Source organism: Symphalangus syndactylus, chromosome 19 (assembly GCF_028878055.3).
Source record: "Symphalangus syndactylus isolate Jambi chromosome 19, NHGRI_mSymSyn1-v2.1_pri, whole genome shotgun sequence".
Taxonomy (NCBI): domain Eukaryota; kingdom Metazoa; phylum Chordata; class Mammalia; order Primates; family Hylobatidae; genus Symphalangus; species Symphalangus syndactylus.
In genome coordinates this window covers 92,587,122-92,609,047 of record NC_072434.2, presented here as the reverse complement: position 1 = coordinate 92,609,047, position 21,926 = coordinate 92,587,122, and the positions used below count along the sequence as shown (strand labels likewise).

The 21,926-nt window shown below is 46.5% G+C and overlaps 1 protein-coding gene across 10 annotated transcripts in view; it reads right to left on the bottom strand.

The window, feature by feature from the left end:
• The window catches only part of LOC134732014 (zinc finger protein 283-like), a 43,218-nt gene extending 26,595 nt beyond the window's left edge, over positions 1-16,623 (bottom strand). For 2 of the 10 annotated variants that reach the window (XR_010114843.1, XM_063614044.1), the window contains exons 1-3: positions 16,264-16,617; positions 6,196-6,584; positions 1,538-2,316 (exon numbers count right to left, since the gene is read on the bottom strand). Coding sequence is in view for 3 of the 10 variants with exons in the window: in XM_063614044.1 (XP_063470114.1) it covers positions 1,538-1,567 (30 nt within the window). In the remaining 7 variants the exon portion in view is untranslated. Of the gene's footprint in view, positions 1-1,537; positions 6,585-6,731; positions 14,443-16,263 lie in introns of those variants that run through there. The other 8 variants (XR_010114840.1, XR_010114838.1, XR_010114841.1 and 5 more) reach the window with 7 other exon arrangements.
• Between the last annotated feature and the right edge of the window lie 5,303 nt (positions 16,624-21,926).

Sequence of the window (21,926 nt, the reverse complement as noted above, 5' to 3'; positions counted from 1 at the left end):
TTATATGGCTCCTTTAGAGAATGAATAGTCAATTTGGTAAATATTCCAGTGAGTTGAAGGTGTGAATCCATCTCACTTAACTAGCTTAATGGATGTATTTCTAAACCTATACAACCCACTCCTCTGCTTTTAAAAAATTAACATTAGCTGTAGATTGAGATGTCAGTGACACAGTTTATAGAACATAACTTAGATTGTCATCTACATTACTGTAACTACAAATACCACCCTCAGATTGAAGAATCAGTTTTATCAGTAAACATCTCTAATTGAACTACAAATGGTGTATGTCTTCTGGCTTTTACAAGCTCTTGGTCTAACGCAGGGGATATATGATGTAAAAATTACAAAACAAGGCCACGCGCGGTGGCTCACGCCTGTAATCCCAGCACCTTGGGAGGCCGAGGCGGCTGGATCACAAGGTCAGGAGATCGAGACCATCCTGGCTAAAACGGTGAAACCCATCTCTACTAAAAATACAAAAATTAGCTGGGTGTGGTGGCGGCGACTGTAGTCCCAGCTACTCAGAAGGCTGAGGCAGGAGAATCGCTTGAACCCAAGACGCGGAGGTTGCAGTGAGCTGAGATTGCACCACTGCACCCCAGCCTGGTGGCAGAACAAGATTCCATCTCAAAAATAAATAAATAAATAAATAAATAAATATAAAATAACAGTGACTATAATGTTTTGTGATGTTAAACTTTGAGAGCCTTTTTTTTTCTTTCTTTTCCCAAGTCCCTTTCCCAGTTCCAGGAGCAGTTATTCTAAGCTCATTGACGTAAAGGAATAGAAACAAAAGGTTTGGTGGAAAAAATAATAACCTGCTATCATTTCTGTCTTTTGTTCTTTAAAAGCTTGAGCATTTGGGAGAATTTGGAAAGATTGTGGAGTAAGTGCAAAGAAGGAATTCGCTAACAAAAATTATATAGGGTAAAATGAGTTTTTTCCAGGTTAGAAAATACTCCCTCCCTACACTCCTATCTTCCTTTCCCATAGTTAAGAAGAGGAAAAAGCAAAGGCCTCTTGGTAGCAGTGGTGACTTAGGCAGTTTCTTAGAAATATTCTAGAAGGCATAGTCATCTTTAATAAAATAGCTACAAGGATATGTCTAGGCAGAAGGGACCATGGGCCAAATTACGAGTAGATTTTTGCATGCCAGATATAGTAAAGAAGAAGCAGGAAGCCGGTGGGCCTAAACAGGCCACAGAGAAATGGACAAGGAATAGACCAGCAGCAGCTTGTGGGGACAAGATGTCAAGCCCCAAATGTTAAACCCACCATCCATCCTCCAAATTCTGGCTCTGTTTAACAAGGCTGTGGTCTGGCACTAGGTGCCACCTCAGTGACTAAAGCATAATTCCCCGTCTCCTGGGAGTGTTGACAGCTGACTCCTGGCAACAACACTCACAGCACAGTAAAGTTCCTTCATCCAAGTTCATGTCCCTTCTCAAGGCATCCCATATCCGAGAACTGCTTGGTACAGAAATATAATGGCCTGGCTTGCTTGCTCCAATTTGAGGTCATTAGGTAAACTCACCAAGATCCCTGTAGAGCGGGCTGCGGCCATGATAGTGATTGCATTCCAGCCAGCTTCCTGCTCTGCCCAATCCTATTGCTTTCACTCTTCGCAGGTGTTGGGAATATCCATTTCAGCTTCCTTGCATGCAAATCTCCAACTCCAAGTCGATTTCCTAGGACACCTGACTGGTGACATCTCTATCACTATCACAGTACTTAGAGGGGAGCATCTTAAAATGATTTAAGGCTAACTGCCCTAAGAGCACAGACAGATGGTGGCTTAAAATAGAATTTAAGTGGGTTTAAAAAAACATGAAAGAAGTTGACATTGCACGCTCATATGAGCTTATGGATCAAACCATGCATATGATTTCTAAGATCCCTTGTGCAGTACATATTTGCACTGTTTATAAATGACATCCCCTTGAATTGAATTCAGTGCAATTCAAAACAGTAATTTGTGGGAAAAGTTAGGTATGCAGATAGCCTAGACTCTACAGAGGCACATATCATTTGGAGAATAGTAGTGAACTGGCTGGTCTATGAGGGAAGAAAACAGTGAATATAGACTACTAGTGAACAAGGATATTTTCCCATATATATTCAAATTAAGGTGAATTTCTTTACAGAATTATGCCTTAGAAAAAGTATTTCCCTATATATGAATCCTCACAAGTTTTCCTACGATGAGTGCTTTTGTGATTATTTTGAATAACGAAGTAATATTTAAGGAAACTCTCTTGCCCCAAATGTACTTTATGTCAATTGATGTTGCATATAGAGATCATCAGAGTGAAGCTACAAGAAAAGGAGGAACATTACTTAGCAAAGACTTAGAGAATTAGTCCTAATAGTGTGAAATCAAAATTTCAAGTGAGGGAATAAATGCAGCTTCTAATGATTGCTTAAATGAAGTTTAACTGTAGCAGGATCTACAAGAAATTGGCAACCTTTGGCTCCGGTAACAGAAACTCAGGATATACGCCTTTCAGGGCTTTTGGATTCTGCATCATATTGAGAGAGACTCCTTTATACAAGCAATAGGAAACTGCCTGTGACAACATAATAAATTCAAAAATTTCTGTAACTCAGACAATGTAGATAGAAGTGAGGACTTTGGCCTAGACAGCCCTGTTCACTCTAAAGATGGATTAAACAATGAAAAAGATATTGATATCAAAAATTCAATCGGGAATTTGATTAAAGCATTTCATTAAATGTGATAATTTCTTAGTATATTATCTCACATGTGCAATATTCATGTGTAACAAATTAAATACAAGTAAACATTTGACTATATTATCTGCAGCATAATTTACATATCAATTTACATATTCAGTTTTGCTGACGTGAAAACTTGGATCTTCTCAAGAAGAAAATTTGTGAAATCTTTAATTCCTCATCCCCAGAAATGTAAATAAGTCAATATCAATACTGTAAGTCAATGATTTGTTCCTAGGAAGACAGTAAAAATTTTACAAAAATGCTTCAGACCCCTTCTCATTGTAAACCTAGAAAACAGAGAAAGGCTCTCTGATGGAAAAAGACACACCTTAGGGAGGAGGACATTGCAATGGGAACATGCCTGACAAAAGAAACTATGTAGATTCAAATGGTGAAGGAAGACAAGGTCTTTAACAGAAAAACGATCAACCTGGAAGCATGGGGGAGTAGAAACAAACAAAGGAAAAATGAAGAGGCTTATGTAATTGTTTCGATATAGTTATCTTCAACTATACAGATCAACAACAAGGTCGACGTCAGTTGAAGGTTGGGCAGGTGGTTGCTGGATAGATGTCCTCACAGAAGTGTATTTTGTGTAAGGTTGCTATGGCCTTTGTGCAAGGTTGTGGTTTTTGTGGCATTTTGTGATAGTTTTTGTTATCAGGCCTAGAAGCATGAGAACCCTCTCTTCAAGGCCTTCTCTGAATCTATTTGTCCAGGTGTTTTCTTTTCCTTTTAAACATTAGTGACAGTTTTGATTCTGATAACTTTCATATCATGATCCCTAATTTCAAAAAAAAATTAAACATGTAATTTCTTAGTGATGTATTTGATAGGCTTGGATTTGTGAGTCACCTCTACTATCTATAGTGGTAGATATATCTGAGCCTGCTTACACCAGATTTGCATCAGATTTTCTCTTCAGTGGAATTGGAAGAGGGGGTTTTGGAGAAGGGGATGAAGGAATTGTGCTGCATCAGAGGCCTCCATCTAACACCAGAGGGACGTTTCCTGTGCTCTTGCCAGGCCGTTGTATTAGGCTGATGCAAAGGCAATTTTGCTTTCGTCATTGAAAGTAATGAGACCATCTGACTTACAATGTCTGTGCCATGACCAGCTTCTAATAGCCTCTGAGGACCCCTCTGCCCTGACACATACTGTCCTGGAACCACGTCTGCTCTGTAAAACCTGAGGTAGCTGTCACCATGACCAATCCCTTCTCATCTTTACTCTACATGCAGGTAACAGTTATAATTACATCTCTGTGTATTCACAGAACAGTTAGTACATCTAGGACTTCTACAAAATTTCCCTAGCTGATTTTGGTGTTCTGGTGTCCTGGCAGCTCTAGCCATGAAGGGATGATGCTTTATGAGCATTTCTGTTGAGTTTTTTGCTTTTCCTCAGAAACTGATTCCAATTTTCCCACATATGTTTGACAATTTGTTTGAACTCATTTATTCTAAACCCATTATTTTTTGTCTATTATTTAATAGGGAGGGGGGTGAGGGATAAAAGATTACAAATAGGGTGCATACAGCAGGATGTGTACAGCCACCCTGGGATATGACTCCGAACATCCACGGAGAGGAGAGGCTGCTATTACTCCCAATATCGCAGGGGGTGTACATCCATTCTGTGACATTGTTCTTAATATTCCAAGGCAGAGAGGTTGATATTACTCCCAATATCACAGAAAGTGTACAAACCCGTGTGATATTGTTCCTATTATCCAAAAGAAGACAAGATGATATTACCCCCCATATCGCAGGAGGTGTACACCCACTCTGTGATATTTTTCGTAATATGCAGGGCGGGAGAGGCAGGGGGGCGAGGCGCCCCCCGCGAGGTGGGGACTGAGAGCCAGCCCCTCTGCCCCCCTGGCTCTTAGGACCCGCGGTGGACTCACAGCCCGTTTACCATATTGTGACTAATATCTTCCCCTCTGGAAATTATCAACTATTTCACAGACGGGTGTACACCGGCTTTCTACAGAGGACGTACACCCGTCTGTATTCGAGTAACATCATCCTCTTCCTCCCTGAAGAGTAACAACAGTATCACAGGGGTGTTTCTACTCCCTGCGATATTAATAACAATATCACAGAGTGGGTGAACACAGCCTGCGATGCTGGAATTATTATCATCCTCTCCCCCTCGGGATACTAGGAACAATATCACAAAAGGGGTGGACACTCCCTGCGATATTGGGAGTAACGTCATACGCTTCTTCCGTGAATGTTAAGAGCAATATCACCGGGTGGCTGTACATTCATTGCTATGTTGCAGTCATGTCATACTCTACCCGCTGGATATTAGGATCAGTGTCACGGGGTGAGTGTACACCTACTGCGATATTAAAACTAATATCATGCTCTCCATCCCTGGATATTAGGAACAATGTCACAGGCAGGTGTACACCTCCTGCGGTATTAGGAGTCATAATATTGTGAATTATTAAACATCAGTCTCATTAATAACTATCAATGCTAATATTAATTCATAGTATAACGTTATTAATCATTAATGATTATTTTAAAGAGAGGATTATGCATGATTAGAATTATTACTATTAATGCCATTTTTAATATTAGTTATTAATCTTAATGTTTATCATTGTTTTATTACCAACATCGGGAATGAAATCACCCTGTGATATTTTTCTTCATATTATAGGGAGATATTACTTCTAATATCACAGTGAGTGGACCTCTCGTGTGTATACTCTGTGACAGTGTTTTTTATATCCTAAGGAGGTATTACTCCTAATGTCACAGTGGGTGTTCACCCTGTCTTATCATTCTTATTTGACCTGACTGCCTTTTTTAACCCACACTACCGAAGGAATGGAACAGATAAAAAGATATGGAGATTGGACCGTGCTGCCGTGTGGCCGCTGCAGGACACCTTTACTATCCCTGTTTCTCAGGCTGTCGACGAAGGGGTTCAGCATGGGGGTGACCACCGTGTACATTACTGAGGCCACTGCAACCTTTCTGGGGGAAGAGGACACATCTGAACTGAGGTCCCCTCCAACGCCTCTTCCATAAACCCAGAAAACACACTGACAGGTGAGACCCACAGGTGGAGAAGGCTTTATACTTCCCACCTGACGATGACAGCCTCAGAATGGAGGAAACCATTTTATAGTAAGAGGAAAGGGTCCCCGAGATGGGAAGGAACCCAAATACGGCAGCAGGAAAATACATGATTATGCTATTGGTGAAGGTGTCACAACATGCAAGGTGGGGGAGTTGAGAAGGGTCACAGAAGAAATTAGGATTTTCCGCACCCTTGAAGCAGGTCGTTACCAAGGCAATCAAGTTGTGCAGCTGGGAGTCTAGAAGACTGAGAAGAAAAAAAAAAAAAAAAAAAGACAACCAAACTAGGAAGCCACAGAAACAAGGGTTCATGATGGCCGAATGATATAGAGGGTGACATATGGTTACAAACCGGTCATAGGCCATCACACTCAGGAGCGTGTCTCTCTTCCATGCTTCGAAAAATGGCAAACAGAGAAATCTGAGTCAGGCGGCCTGCCTAGGAGATGACTCTGCCGTGAGATTGGATGTCCACAATCGTCTCGGGGACCGTGGTGGAGGTGAAACCCATGTCAGGAGAGGACAGGTTGGAGAGGAAGAAGTACATGGGGGTGTGGAGGTGGGAGTCAGGGCTGATGGCCAGGATGATGAGCAGGTTCCCCAGGACCGCGACCAGGCACATGGACAGGAACAGCCCGGCGAGGGTTGGCTGCAGTTCTGGATCCCCTGAGAGTTCTAGGAGGAGGAATCTAGAGACATCGGTTCGATTCTGTGGGTCTGCATGGTTTGGACACCTTTTGCCTAGAAAAGGGGGTTGAAAAATAGGAAACAAGTAAACCAACACGCGGCATTGTGTCTGCGTTTTGGATAGAAGCAATTCACAAGTAATATTTTCAGATTTCAGAGCAATCCACGCTCAGCAATATTTTGCAGTTCTGACAAACTCACTTGTCTTCTAATGCTTTCATCATTGATTTCTGTGTTCTTCACTTCTTGCTGTACACGCCTGCCTTAGAGACACTAGATTCAAGAATGTTCCAAGAACCAGATCATCATATGTAACAAATGCGTAACTGCTAGAAAATACAGCCTATCTTGTCCTAAGAAAATTACGTAACAAAGCCGTTCTCTTCACTTGAAGAAAAAGTTATCCTAATTAAAGGAAATTAAGAACTCAAATATTTTATTTTATTCTACTAGATCGATACAAATTCCCTTGATTAAGAACATTTATAAACACTGTATAGCAGCTGAGACCAGGCGGGGCGTGGTGGCTCACGCCTGTAATCCCAGCATTTTGGGAGGCTGAGGCGGGCGGATCACCTGAGGTCAGGAGATCGAGACCAGCCTCAACGTGGGGAAACCCCGTCTCTACTAAAAATACAAAATTAGCCAGGCGTAGTGGTGCATGCCTGTAATCTCAGCTACTCGGGAGGCTGAGGCAGGAGAATTGCTTGAACCTGGGAGGCGGAGGTTGCGGTGAGCTGAGATCGAGCCATTGCACTCCAGCCTGGGCAACAAGAGCTGAGAAAATATCAGCTGGAAATGAAATGAAAGCTGATAGTTCATAAGCAGAAAATAGTTCCACATGCCGGTTAGGTCCTAGTGATTTCATCGTTCCGTTTTCTGACTTTTCACCTTCAGCAGGAGAGTAATTGCTTCCTCAAATCGGTGGGTCTTCTTTGAAAATTCACGTCAGCTACAACTCCTGTCTTTAGCTTAGGTGGACTTAGTTTTCATCAGAAAGTTCGGCTGGACGCGGTGGCTCACGCCTGTAATCCCAGCACTTTGGAAGGCCGAGGAGGGCGGATCACGGGGTCAGGAGATCCAGAACATCCTGGCCAACATGGTGAAACCCCGCCTCTACTAAAAATACAAAAACTTCTCCTGGTATGGCAGCGGACGCCTGTAGCCCCAACTACTCGGGAGACTGAGGCAAGAGAATGGCTTGAACCTGGGAGGAAGAGGCTACGGTGAGCCGATATCACACCACTGCACTCCAGCCTGGGCAATGGGAGCAAAACTCCATCTCAAAACACAAAAAACAAAAAGAATCAAGTAAGTCGAAGTCACACTGATGACAGCCAATGGTTGTGAACCAAGGAAGTGTCAATTCAAGAATTAACATAGATTTTGACTTTTGCTACCTCTTCTGTGCCAAGCAAGTTACAGGCTCTGGGGAATCAGAAACAAAAGAGAGTCACTTGTTCCTCTCACAATACTGAGTACTTACTGAGATAAGGACGGAAGAAAATGTCCTGTCTGGAATGCAGGGAAACCGGAACTTCAGGTCAGGGGATATTTCCGTTGAACTGTATGGAGTTGAAGCTTAAAATAGTAACGAGTGTATGGGAGATTCACTTTGCCTTGACTTTCCGCAGCCATCACAGAGAGATCACGCAGCGGGCACCCACGATCGGTTTCATCATCGCTTGCTTCCATTAGATCACCTAGAAATCAGCTCAGATGAGAGTGCTGAGTCTCAGAGGATGGACATCTCACCGACTGCCATACAGAGAAGTAGAAAGGGTGGTATTCCAAATTCATGGCCAGACTCTAAGTCCCGGGTACTCTACTTCATGGTCTTCCAACTCTCAAAAAGTTGTGGTTTGGGTTTTGTTTTTGTTTTTGCTTTTTTGAGACGGAGTCTCGTTCTGTGGCCCAGGCTGGAGTGCAGTGGAGTGATCTCGGCTCACTGCAGCCTCCGCATCCCAGGTTCAAGCTATTCTCCTGCCTCAGCCTGCCGAGAAGCTGAGAGGACAGGCGCCCACCACTACGCCCGGCTCCTTTTTATCTATTTTTAGTAGAGACGGGGTTTCCCCGTGAGGTCCAGGCTGGTCTCGAACACCTGACCTTGTGATTCGCCTGCCTCAGCCTCCCAAAGTGCTGGGATTAGAGGGGTGAGCCACCGTGCCCAGCTTCCAAAAGTTGTAAGCAGAGCTCAGAGGTCTTAACCACGGGCAAGTCTGAGGAGCATTTTTTGAAACGCTTTCCAGCTTCCTCAGTAGGAATGGAAGCCAAACTCCGAATCGATGACTCCTTTGAGGCAGCCGAGAGCTGTAAGGAAAGCCAGGAACAGGGGCAAGGGAGAGATGCGTTCTGAACGATCCTGTGCCCATTCTTTCTGGAACCTTTGATGTGATCTCAGCTGCCCTTTCTCTACTTGACACAGTGATTGTGGCACCCACTGGTCTAGCTGTGGTCTACAAGGAACCCCCAAAGGGAAGGGCACAGTGAGCAGGGGCATCGGCCTGAGTGACAAGGATTTGAGAGGGCAGGATGGATGCAGGGAGAGGATCGGCCAAATGCCATGTGTCCGGACTTAGACTGCCTGGTTCAAATTGGACTTCACCCTTTTGGACTTCATGATCTGGTACAAGTCCTATGAAAATGCGTTGCTCCTTCTCTAGTCCGTAAAATCATCATGAAATGTGCACTCGTAACTGGGAAACTACGCAGATGAAATGAAACAAGCTGCATAGAGCACAGAGCTCAGAGCCTGGCCTTTAGGAAGCCCTCAGTGAGGGTTCATGATGCCCTGGTGTCTGTCTTCATCCTCTTTATCCTCATCATCACCTTCATCATCTTTGTTGTTCTTAGGGAATAGTTTAGAGGGACTCATTCCCTGCTATCTTGGGTGAGGTGTCTATGAAAAGGACAACTCAGTGGGGGAGGAAGGCAAAAGTTTGAATAAGATTTCTGAGGCCCCCTCACCACAAGCAAGAACAGAAACTCCACAGTCTGCTGAGCTGACAGGTTGCAGCTTGGTCTCCTCCCATCTGCCCACCGCACTGTCCTGTTTGTCCTGAGGATGAGGAAACAAAGCGAGGCTCCCGAAGGTCCCTCAGCTGAACTGCCCTTCCCCCCTGCCAGGCCATGACCGCGGAGAACAGGTCCACTGTCCTCCCTGCGTGGTGCACGATGGAGGCTCAGACTCCGTCCTCAAGGCTGGCAAGAAGACAGGGTGAGACATGAGCCTCCTGATACAGGTGACGGGTGTGGAGCCCCCAGGACTGGAACCTCAGACTGCAGGGCTGGAGGCACAGACTGAGTAGTGACTATTCTATGGCCTGGGGGGCTCAAGGCACAGAGCTCATTAGCCAAAGTCGCCCAAGCTCCCCAATCTCTAAAGATTTCCTCATAAGACTTCAGGAAGAAGAAGAGAAAAGGGAGTGTCCATAGAAGCTTTGGGGCTCTTCCTGTAATCAGGAGGAAGCTTGTGTGTATTCTTCGCTTCTTTCTTTTCTTTCTAAAGATCCAACTGCTTTCATTTTCATCTGTTATTATGGGAAAATATACCACGTATCAATACTGAAAGTTGCAAATAGGTATGATTTCATCTAGAATGGCCGCTATAAACATTGACAATTTCCACTATTTTTCAGTTGACAGTTGAATGACATTAAGTACCTTTACATTGTTTAGCAACCATCACCGCCGTCATCTCCAGAACAGTTTTGTCTTTGAAAATGGAAATGGCACCCATTCACCAAACTCTCCATTCCTCTCTCTCACCCACCCCGGGGGCCACCATTCTGATTTGCAACTCTATGAGTTTAACTACTCTAGGCACTTGATAGAAGTGGAATAATACCGTGTTGAATTTGTTTTTCTGTTTTTTTTTTTTTTTTTTTGAGACAGCGTCTTTCTCTGTCGCCCAGGCTGGAGTGCAGTGGCGTGATCTTGGCTCACTGTAAACTCCACATCGTGGGTTCGAGCGATTCTTGTGCCCCAGTCTCCCGAGTAGCTGGGATTACAAGCATGCGCACCCACGCCCAGCTAATTTTTGTATTTTTAACAGAGACGAGCTTTCAGCATATTGGCCAGGCTGCTCTCGAACTCCTGACCTTAAGGGATCTGCCTGCCTCAGCCTCCCAAAGTGCTGGGGTTACAGGTGTGAGCCACTGAGCCTGGTCTTGTTTATCCTTTTGAGATTTCTTTATTTCATTGACGATAATGTCTTCAAGGTTCATCCATGTTGCAGCCTGTGTCAGAAGTGCCTGTCTGGTTTTGTTTTTTGGTTTTGTTTCATTTTGTTTTGTTTTGTTTTGTGTTTACATGGAGTCTCACTGTCGCAAAGGCTGGAGTGCAGTGGCACAATCTGAGCTCACTGCAACCTCCGCTTCCCGGGTTCAAGCGATTCTTGTGCCTCAGCCTCCCGAGTAGCTGGGACTATAGGCACACGCCACCACGCTGAGCTGATTTTTTCCATTGTCTTTTTTTTTTTTTTTGAGACGGAGTCTTGCTCTGTCGCCCAGGCTGGAGGGCACTGGCACGATCTTGGCTCACTGCAAGCTCCGCCTCCCTGGTTCACGCCATTCTCCTGCCTCAGCAGGAGAAAATATCCCAGGTCTGGAGTTCAAGACCAGCCTGACCAGTATGGAGAAACAATGTGTCTACTAAAAATACAAAAAAAAAAAAAAAAGAAAAGAAAACTGAATGGGGCGTGGTAGCACATGCCTGTAATCCCAGCTACTCAGAAGGCTGAGACAGGAGAATTGCCTGAATACGGGAGGCAGAGGTTGCAGTGAGCCGAGATCGTGCCATCGCACTCCAGCCTGGGCAACAAGAGTGAAACTCTGTCTCAAAAAAAAGAAAAGAAAGAGAAAAAGAAAAGAAGAAAAAAAGAAAATATTACTCCCATTATCGCAGGGGGTGTTCAGCCCTGATGATATTGTTTTCTAATATCCAGGGAAGGAGAGTATGATATTACTCCCAGTATCACGGGGGTGTACACCTTTTTGTGATATTGTGTCTAATATCCAAGGAAACAAAGGATGACATTACTCCCAATATCACAGAGGGTGGACACCCCCCTGGGATATGGTTCTGAATATCCCAACGGGGATAGGATGATATTACTCCCCATATCAACCCTGGAGGGTTATCTTCCGCCCCTACTCTTGGCCACTGCTTAGCCGGAGCTGGTCTTCTCTCTTGGCCCAGTTCAGTGAAGAAAAGTCTCCATTCCTCCTCTCCGGGGACCATAAGGCTCATAGTGACTCCCGTTCTGGGTAGCTTTAGCAGCAAAGAGCCATGCTCTGTCAAAAAGACAGTGCCTCTCAGCTTGTTAAGCAAGTCCCTCCCCAACAAGGGCAAGGGACAGTCAGGCATGGACAAAAACTGATGAGTCACTGTATGTCCTCCAACAGTGCAAGTCCCAGGCAAGCAGAAAGCTTGCTTTGCTGAAACCCCTGTGGTTCCGATGATGTCAATAGTCTTTCTGGAGAAGGGGGCGACCGGGGCGGTTACTAGCGAATGTCCAGCACCGGTATCTACGAGAAAATCAACGCCTCTACCCCCGACTGTCATTCTGACCATAGGCTCTTTGGGGACACTTGAGCCCACTCTCGCTCAGTCCAAGAACCCTTCTGCCAGGTTGAGCAGGGCCCCTTCCTCCTTGTCTGGGGCCTCCTGCTCTGAGTCACCTTGTTTTCTTTAAAGCTGAGGGCATTTGTTCTTCCAATGTCCTATTTCTTTACAATAAGCACACTGGTTACGCTGCCAACTCTGACAGCAAAGCTGAGTTTCTTTCCCAGGGCCCCCCTTCCCTTGCCTCTTTGTGGGGAGCCCTCTGATTCCTGAAGCTAACAGGAAGGTCGGTGTCGCCGGGCCTAACGTTCATTCTCTGTGCGGTGTTCCTTACAGCTTACTGCATCCCTGTTTACAAACACCTGCTTAGCTCTTTCTAATAATTGTGATGTATTCATCCCTGCAAGCCCAGCCTGTTTCTGCAGTTTTCTTCTCATGTCTTCTGCGCTTTGACGGACTCAAGCCATGTGAAGCATGTGCTGATTTTCAGGGCTATCAGGATCAAAGGGAGTATACATACGATAGGCCTCACACAATCTCTCATAGAATTGTGCTGGAATTGGCTGGGAGCGGTGGCTGAAGCCTGTAATCCTGGCACTTTGGGAGGCTGAGGTGGGCGGATCACAAGGTCAGGAGATCGAGACCATCCTGGCTAACACGGTGAAACCCCGTCTCTACTAAAAACACACAAAAAAATTAGCTGGGCGTGTTGGTGGGCGCCTGTAGTCCCAGCTACTTGGGAGGCTAAGGCAGGAGAATGGTGTGAACCCGGGAGGTGGAGCTTGCAGTGAGCTGAGATCGCGCCACTGCACTCCAGCCTGGGGGACAGAGAAAGACTCCATCTCAAAAAAAAAAAAAAAAAAAGAATTGTGCTGGACTTTCTTCTTTTCCCCAAATGACCTCAGAGACCTTGTTAACGTTTGTGGCCTTCTGAGCTCCCTTCTTGAATGCTTCCAAGAGAGCTTCCCTGTCTCGGTTTAGCCTTTGCATATTCTCTCTTTCATTTGGGTCCCACTGGGGGCCGGTTCCTGGTAACTGGGTCCTTCCATACTCTTGGGGGTTTTGATAATCAGCTGGTGCGTGTTCCTCTAGCCACTTAGTTGCTGCTAGGAACACTCTCCACCTTTCATCTCTGTGAAAGAGGAACATGAGCAACCGGTGGCAATCAGCCCAGGTGGGGTTGTGGGTCTGGATAATAGTTGGGAGCAAATCAATTCGAGCTTGTGGCTTTTCGGTATAGGACGGGGTATGGTTTTTCCAGTTGAGAAGGTCGGCACAGGTGAAGGGCTGGTAGAGAAAAACACGCCTCTCCACCACGTGACCATCCTCATCTATCCCAGTATACCGCTGCTCTGTCAGGGGCATCTGTATCCCCGTTTTGGGTCGTCAACGAGCTGCCAAGGGAGGGGTTTCTCCCGAGGCGTCACCTCCTCTCTTGTCTCCTCTGGGTGGCCTAGGGATACGCTTGTCTTGCGGAGGCACAAGCACTGTGGGCTCAAGAGTGGGGAGCCTCTTTCCCTGGTAACGGGAGGGTACCACTGGGATCACTGGTGCCATCTCCTGCAATGGATCTTCTGATGTTGGGTCGAACAGAACTTGAGGAGTTGATTTCCCTGGGCAGGTGGAGCAGGATCCTTCCTTAGCTGTCTGTCCCTTGGCTACTAGTATTGCTGCTGCCTGCCCTCTTAGCCACTGTGGGGGGTCTAGCACCAGCTGTCACCAAGTGTCTATGTATGGGAAGCGGTCTAGGTATCCTTTCCCAGTTATCTTGTGCCACACTTGAGAAACAAGGGACCTGTCCAGGCTTACTTCTGACGGCCAACCCACTTCTAATGTTGGGCAATCTATTTCCCATGAAGTTTGAAGTTCCCAGGTGGTCTGGTGGTTAGGAGTCGGCGCTCTCACCGCCGCGGCCCAGGTTCGATTCCTGGTCATGTGAACCAAAAAGTGGAGCAGGACGCGTCGCGGACACAAACCCCTCAGACGCCGGATTCAAGAAGGAAGAGGTTGCTTTTAATCGGCCGGGGGCGTCGGCAGACTCGCGTCTTAAGAGCCGAGCGCCCCGAAGGAAGACAGACTTACTAGGCCTTTTCTCAGGGCTTACAACTCTAAGGGTTTCCACCTGAAAGGGTCCCGATGGATTCAGAGCACATGTGCTTAGAGTGGGGGAGGGGGGGTTCATCTTTTCACCTCAGGCCGGCTCATCAGTGGCAGCGGCTGGTCTTGCCACTGACTTCAATCTTCTTGGTTTTCAACTTTTACTTCCTCCTCCTCTTCAGAGACAGGAGACAGAAAGAGAAATGCCTTCTCTCCTCAGGGCCACAGGATGATATGACTCCCAATAATACTGTGAGGAAGGTCGCAATATTACTTATCAAAATTAATAATATCAATTATTAATTGATATTAATAATTATCAATACTAATAACTGATCGTATAATTTTTAAAATCAATACCGATAATAATGATAATTAATATTGAAGAGTCATACTGACAATAACAATAAATTATTAATATTAACTATTAATAACGCCTGATATTAATAACTGGGACTGATCATATTCATTAGAACACAGTAATATTAGCTCCTAATAATTAATATAAATAACCCAAAAACTTTTCATTAGCAATTATTTCTTAACATTAACATTGGTAATTCATATTAACGTGACTCGTAAATGAGTAACAAGTAATACTAATATGACTCCTAATACCGCAGTGGGTGTACCCCCACCTGCGATAGTGTTCCTAATATCCAGGGACGGAGAGAGCATGGTATTACTTTCAATATCGCAATAGGTGTACACCCACCTGACGATACTGATCCGAATAGAATCTCCACGGGGTGGAGGACCCCCATCGCAGGTGGGCGAGGTGCCCCCCGCGACGCGGGGCATAAGAGCCAGCCCTTCTGACCCCCGAGCTCTTAGGACCCCCATCCCAGGGGGGCGAGGTGCCCCCGCAAGGCGGGGCATAAGAGCCAGACCCTTTGAACCCAGGGTTCTTAGGAACCCCATCGCAGGGGGGCGAGGCGTAACAGCCAGCCCCTCTGCCACCCTGGCTCTTAGGACCCGCGGTGGACTCAAAGCCTGTTTACCACATTGTGACTAATATCATCTACCCCTCTGGAAATTGTCAACTATTGCACAGATGGGTGTACAACAGCTTTGTACAGAGGACGTACACCTGTCTGTATTCGAGTAATATCATCCTCTTCCTCCCTGAAGATTAAGAACAGTATCACCAGGGTGTTTCTACTCCTTGAGATATTGGGTGTCACGTCCTCCTCTCCCAGGTTGCAATTAGAATGCTAACCCTAACGCTAACCCTAAACCGACCCTACCCTAACCATAACCCTAACCCTTAACCCCAACCCTTAACCCTAACCCTAGCCCTAACCCCTAACCCCAACCCCAACCTAACCCTAACCCTACCCCAACCGTAACCCTAACACTACCCCCTAACCCTAACCCTAACCCCTAACCCTAACCCTAACCCCTAATCCTAACCCTAACCCAACCCAAACCCTAACCCTAACCCCTAACCCTAACCCCAACACCAACCCCTACCCCTAACCCCAACCCCTACCCCTAACCCCAACTCTAACCCTAACCCCTAGCCCTAACCCCTAACCCTAACCCTAACGCTAACCCCAATCCCTAACCCCTAACCCTAACCCTAACCCCTAACCCTAACCCCTAACCCTAACCCCAACCCCAACCGCAACCCCAACCCTAACCCCAACCCTAACCCTAACCTGGGCCCTGACGACAACTCTAATCCTAACCCTAGGTTCCTTACTAAGTTTGTATGTACTTTGTTAATGTGGATTATTACGATTACTGTGTGAGGACTGCACAGCAGCATGGGGATTGCCAATCTTACATTAATTTTTTTTATTGAGGCAGTGCATTAGCATTACAGGTGCTTGTGACATGAGTAATGTGGGTGTCATATTTTGGGTGTCATGTCTGCATTAGCAGTGCTGCATTTGTGTTTCGAAGCTGCAATGTGGACCTGGCACTGTGGCCCCTTGCCTTCGCTTGGGAGAACTTTGGTGGGCAGGATTCAGAGGGGCTTTTGGTTTCCCATTTTGCACACTGAACCCTTCTAACTGGTCTCTGAACTTGATTATTCAGGGCTGCAAACAGGAAGGATTTTACTCACCGTCGATGCTGCCCCGAGTTGTCCCAAAGCGAGGTAGGGCCCCCAACGTCTGTGCTGAGGGGAATGGAGCTCCGCCTTTGCGGTGTCCCCCAGGTCTGTGCTGAGCAGAACGCAGCTCCGCCCTCGCGGTGCCCCTGGCCCGCACGCCCAGGTCTGTGCTGAGAAGAACGCTGCTCCGCCTTCACAGTACCCCGGAGTCTGTGCAGAGGAGAATGCAGCTCCGAGCTCGCGATGCCATCTGGGTCTGTGCTGCGGCGAACGCAGCTCCGTCCTCGCAAAGGCACCGCGCCCGCGCAGGCGCAGAGAGGCGCACCGCGCCCGCGCAGGCGCAGAGAGGCGCACCGCGCCCGCGCAGGCGCAGAGAGGCGCACCGCGCCCGCGCAGGCGCAGAGAGGCGCACCGCGCCCGCGCAGGCGCAGAGAGGCGCACCGCGCCCGCGCAGGCGCAGAGAGGCGCACCGCGCCCGCGCAGGCGCAGAGAGGCGCACCGCGCCCGCGCAGGCGCAGAGAGGCGCACCGCGCCCGCGCAGGCGCAGAGAGGCGCGGCGGGCCGTCGCTCCGCGGCGCAGGCGCAGAGAGGTGTGGCGGGCCCGCGCGGGCGCAGAGAGGGGCGGCGCGCCGTCGCTCCGCGGCGCAGGTGCAGAGATGCGCGGCAGCCCGGCCCCCGTGGGGAGGCGTGGCGCAGGGCAGAGATGCACAGCGGCGCGTCGCCGGTGGGGCGGGTGCGGCGCAGGCGCAGACATGCACGCCGCCGGGCCGGGGGTTGGGGGGAGCGTTGCAGGCACACAGGTGCACATTCACACGCCGCCGGGCGGGGGGCGGGGGTGGACGCGGTGCAGGCAGAGAGACGCACGTCGCCGGGGGTGCGGCGCAGAGACGGGTGGAACCTCAGTAATCTGAAAAGCCGGGCCCTACAGGACCTGCTTGCTCACGTTGCTGTGCCTCTGCGCCTCCTGCTGGCGCCTAGGGCAACTGCAGCGCCCTCTTGCTTACACTGGTGGCCAGTGCCCCCTGCTGGCGGCGGGACACGCAGGGCCCCTTTCCTCACAGTATAGTGGCGGTACGCCGCCTGCTGGCAGCTAGGGACGTTGCAGGGCCCTCTTGCTCACAGTATAGTGGCGGTACGCCGCCTGCTGGCAGCTAGGGACGTTGCAGGGCCCTCTTGCTCACAGTGTAGTGGCAGCATGCTCGCGTGCTGGCAGCTGTGGACACTGCTGGGCCCTCCTGCTCCAAGTGTAGTGGCGGCTGGCTCCCCTGCTGGCAGCTGGGGACACTGCTGGGCCCTCTTGCTTTTAGTGCCCTCTTGCTTTTAGTGTAGTGCGGGCAAGCCCTCTTATGGCACCTGCGGACACTGCAAGATCCTCTTGCTCCCGGTGTAGTGACAGCACGCCCCGTGCTGGCAACCAGGGCACTGCAGGGTCCTCTTGCTCATGTTGTGGTGCCCGTGTGCCATCTGCTGGCAGCTAAGGACACTGCAGGGCCCTCTTCGTCACAGTGTAGTCGTCGTATACCCCTGCTGGCAGCTGGGGACACTGCTAGGCCCTCTTGCTGGCAGTGTCGTGGCAGCATGCCACCTGCAGGCAGATGGGGACTATGCAGGGCCCTCTTGCTCCCGGTGTGACGGCTGGGGTCCGCTACTGGCCACCTCCTGCACCACTTAAAGTCAGAGCGCCAGTTATTAAGCCCCATCAGTTCTGTAAATTCAAACTGAAATGGAGCTATTACTGGGGAGAGCTGATGTCCCAGTTCTTGTCTAACTTGGAAGAAAGATTTTCACCAAGAGGCAGTACAAAGATGGCAGACAACTTCATTCAAAAGAAATACGGTGTAAAGAGCTTATTGTAGAAAAATAGGGAGGAGTGGACTGATCGTGCATGAAAACAGCGTAAGAGTCCTGTGCAGGGAATTTTATTTTAGACTTCTTCACATTCCTGCCTCTGTCTCAAGTCTCTGCCTGTTTTCTTTGTCTGGTTTTCCTGCTACTGCCTTAGGTCCCCGACTTGCCCCACTTAGGCATGTGGGACCTCCTCGCTGTTGGTTGAGGTACATGTGTGGTGATCAATCCAAATCCACTCTGGCACCAGCCTCTTTCCCGCCATCACAGGCCGGCTGACAGCGGTCATCTTTGTACCTACTACACCCGCCCATCTCTTTTGAATGTCCTTCTCTGCCCTAATCTGTACTTATGGTGCCAGGTTTCTCTTAAGAATGTCCCCTTTGTTGTTCTTATCAGCATGTACCTAGCAATATTCTGACATTTTTATTGCAGAATGAATGATGATTGGGGCATCTTAAGATGAGTTCTAGGGTGTTTCTTTCTGCATAGGTACCTCTTCTCCCTCCTACCCACAATTGACAAGTGCCCATCCACTCCAGCACTAGAGATGCTACTAACGTGAATTTTTGGTGGTCCCTCCAGGAGAGCCTTCCCAGGCTTTCCCTTTTTCAGGAGCTCCCCCTCCTGTTCATGTCTAGCTATCTATTCTAACGGAGCCCACTATCCTGTGTCCTTCCCAAAAATAGGGAATGATTAATTGGAAGCCATAAGAAATGACATCCATGTAGATGAAAACTTTACAACTTACACAAATAATCACTCAAAATCATCCTTACACTAAAAATCTAAAACTATACCATTTCTAGAAGAAACTATAGAAGAAGAGCTATGTGCCTTTGGGTTTGGTAATGAATTTTAACAACTGACAGAAAAGGTTGATATACACAGAAGAAATGACAATGTGGATTTCTTAATATTCAAAGTTTATACTCTGGAAGAGACCTTGTTAAGAGAACAAAAAGAAAAGCCACATATTGAAGAAAATATTTGCAAAATACAGATCTCAGAATTTGTATTCAAAATATATAAAAATTGTTAAAACTAAACAATAAGTTAAACAGCCCAATTAAAAATGCACACAGATCTGAACAGACACCTCACCAAAGAAGATCTACAGATGCCAAGTAAACATACAAAAAGATACTCAACATAATAGAGAACTGAAAACCACAATGAGATAGCACAGCTGGTCTATATATCTTAGAACTGCTAAACTCTTTAAAAAATGACAAATTGCTGGAGAAAAAACAAGAACTCTTTTCATTGCTGGTGGAACACAGTGTGTAAGACCAAAATATGCCACCCCAAAATATAATGGTAGGAAACCAGAATATGCAACCCCAATATATGTCCCTTTGGCTTAAGAATTATTCCAAGCTGATTATTTTGAAAAAAAAAATTCTAACAAAGGAAGTTCTGAAAACAAAGTAGAAGTTACACTTTTGTAAGGAAAATTTACATCTATCAAGGAAATCCCCATTTAAAAGCTACCTCTCTTGACACCAACAAGAGAAGGATAACTAAATCACTAAAGAGGCTTATCAATGGAGAACGCATGGACTTAACTCTGTATAACAAACCTTACCCTTGTCTACTGTGCTTTTGCTGGTGAACTCCCCACTACTGCACCTCAAATCTTCTTTCTTTAAGTTAAAGATAGTATTTATGCTTGAACTGAAAGTCACCTGTGGGAGATTTACTCATTTTTCTGTATCTCCCATGTATCCATAAGGTATACATGTTTTTAAACTTTTCTGTTTTTCTCATTTTAATCTGTCAGTTTTTACAGAGGGTCCCATCTAAGAATTCCAAAAACATAGAAAATTTTTTTCCTCCCCATTACAAGTTGGGCAGTTTTTTCTAATGCTAAACAAGTCTCACCTTACAATCCAAAACTCACATTCCTAAGTATTTTGACAACTACTTTGATGTTATTTCCAAACAAAAGCTACCATGCAATTACTTACAGAAGCCCTATTCATAATGACCGAAGGAAAAAAAAGGAATCATAAAGTCTTACAATAGATGACTGTGTGGGAATCCGCTCAGACATCAAAAGCTGTTATAAAGATTATGTAAATGAAAACATTTGAGATACCGAAGATAAAGGAAGAAATCTTACCAGAACTTACTTTATCCAATTAAAGCAGAGCTCCCAGAAAAATACAACTGCCATTAACCCCATCCAAGGAGTTTCTTGCAAATTCAGCTGCCATGGAGACAGCGTATGCTTTCCCATTAGCACTGACAAATGAAAATGAAATCCTAAGCTCCCAACTGACTGAACAGACCCACTCTTGGCTGAGGGGACCCCAGAGTAACTTTCAAAACTGAGTTCTCAGCTTTGCTAGGATGGGATGATGGGGGTCAGTTACACATCGTTATACCCCCCCTTTGCTAACCATGATGAGTCTTTCTTCCCTAAGGATTTAGCAGAAACCAGCCCCTTCAAAGGCTCCACCACTGATGTCAGCCTCTCCTTTCTTGCCTGATAAGAGACCACCCACGACGGAGAGGTTCTGGCCAGTGTACAGAGGACGCACAGAGCGAGTTTTCATGTCCTCCGCTTCACCTTTTAATGTCAGAGGGCTGAAAATTCCACCCTGGGATCATGCTAACACTGCCATTTTTTGTACATGGGACCCATGAAGAAGCAAGAAACTCAATTTCGCATGCATGCATTTCTCTTTCCATAAATATCCATGACTCCTCCTAGAGCTTATTAAATAAATGTATTTGGCCATTCCACTCAGCATAAATTACTATTTCCTTTACCTCCTCCTTGAAGCATCTGTTTCTGGCTTCTGACTGGAGGCTATGCTTCCCAGCCTGTCAGAAGGACAACCCTGCAGGCTGCAACCCTTTATAGGAAATATATCTCTCACTGGGTGCAGTGGCTCATGCCTGTAATCCCAGCACTTTGGGAGGCCGAGGCGGGTGGATCACCTGAGGTCAGGAGTTTCAGACCAGCCTGTCCAACATGATGAAACCCTGTCTCTACTAAAAATACAAAAAATTAGCCTACATTGAGTAATTTAAAATTGACTAAATTCTCTGTTCTCAAACCTCTGCTGACTATGTGTTCCACCAATATGGAATTAATTCTACTTCCTTTCCTGTTTGGATGACTTTACTAAGAATTATTTCAAACTTTAATGGCTCTTGAGAAAATTTTTATCTTCAAAATTGCCTCCTTTTAGACCTTTCCTTTCCCAATTGAGTCTCTCAACTCCCTATAATCACTGAAATTTTAGGCACCCCACTCCATGCCTTGGAGGCTCTCAATGTGCTGAAGAATCTGCAAAAGCAAACACCTGGGGCTGAAAAATAAAATAGAAAAAAAATTATTTCTCACCCTCCATAAGATTATACATCAAAACAAAAAAACCCTTAAAAATCTCCAAAAATGCTGGTGAGAGAAAAGCTTTAGCCCTCATATGAAGAAGAAAAAAACTTGTTCCATTTTCCAGATACAGAGTTATAATACAAATATAAAATGGGGCAAAGACAAAAACCAATTCTTCTATATAAACTAGTGAATTTTGTAGTTATTGTAATCACATTAGTCAGGGTTCTCCAGAAAGGCAGAATCAATAGGATATATGTAGATAGACAGATGAGAGAAGATTCATTAGGGGAATTCGTTCACATAATTATGGAGGCTGAGAAGTTCCACAATAGCCTGTCTCCGAGTTGGAGAACCAGGAAAGCTGGTAGCATGGCTCACTCCAGACACAAAGGACTCAGAATCAGGGAAGCCAGTGGTGTAACTCCGATTCTGAGGCCAAAGGTCTGAGACCCTGAAGTTCTGATGTCAAGGGCAGGAG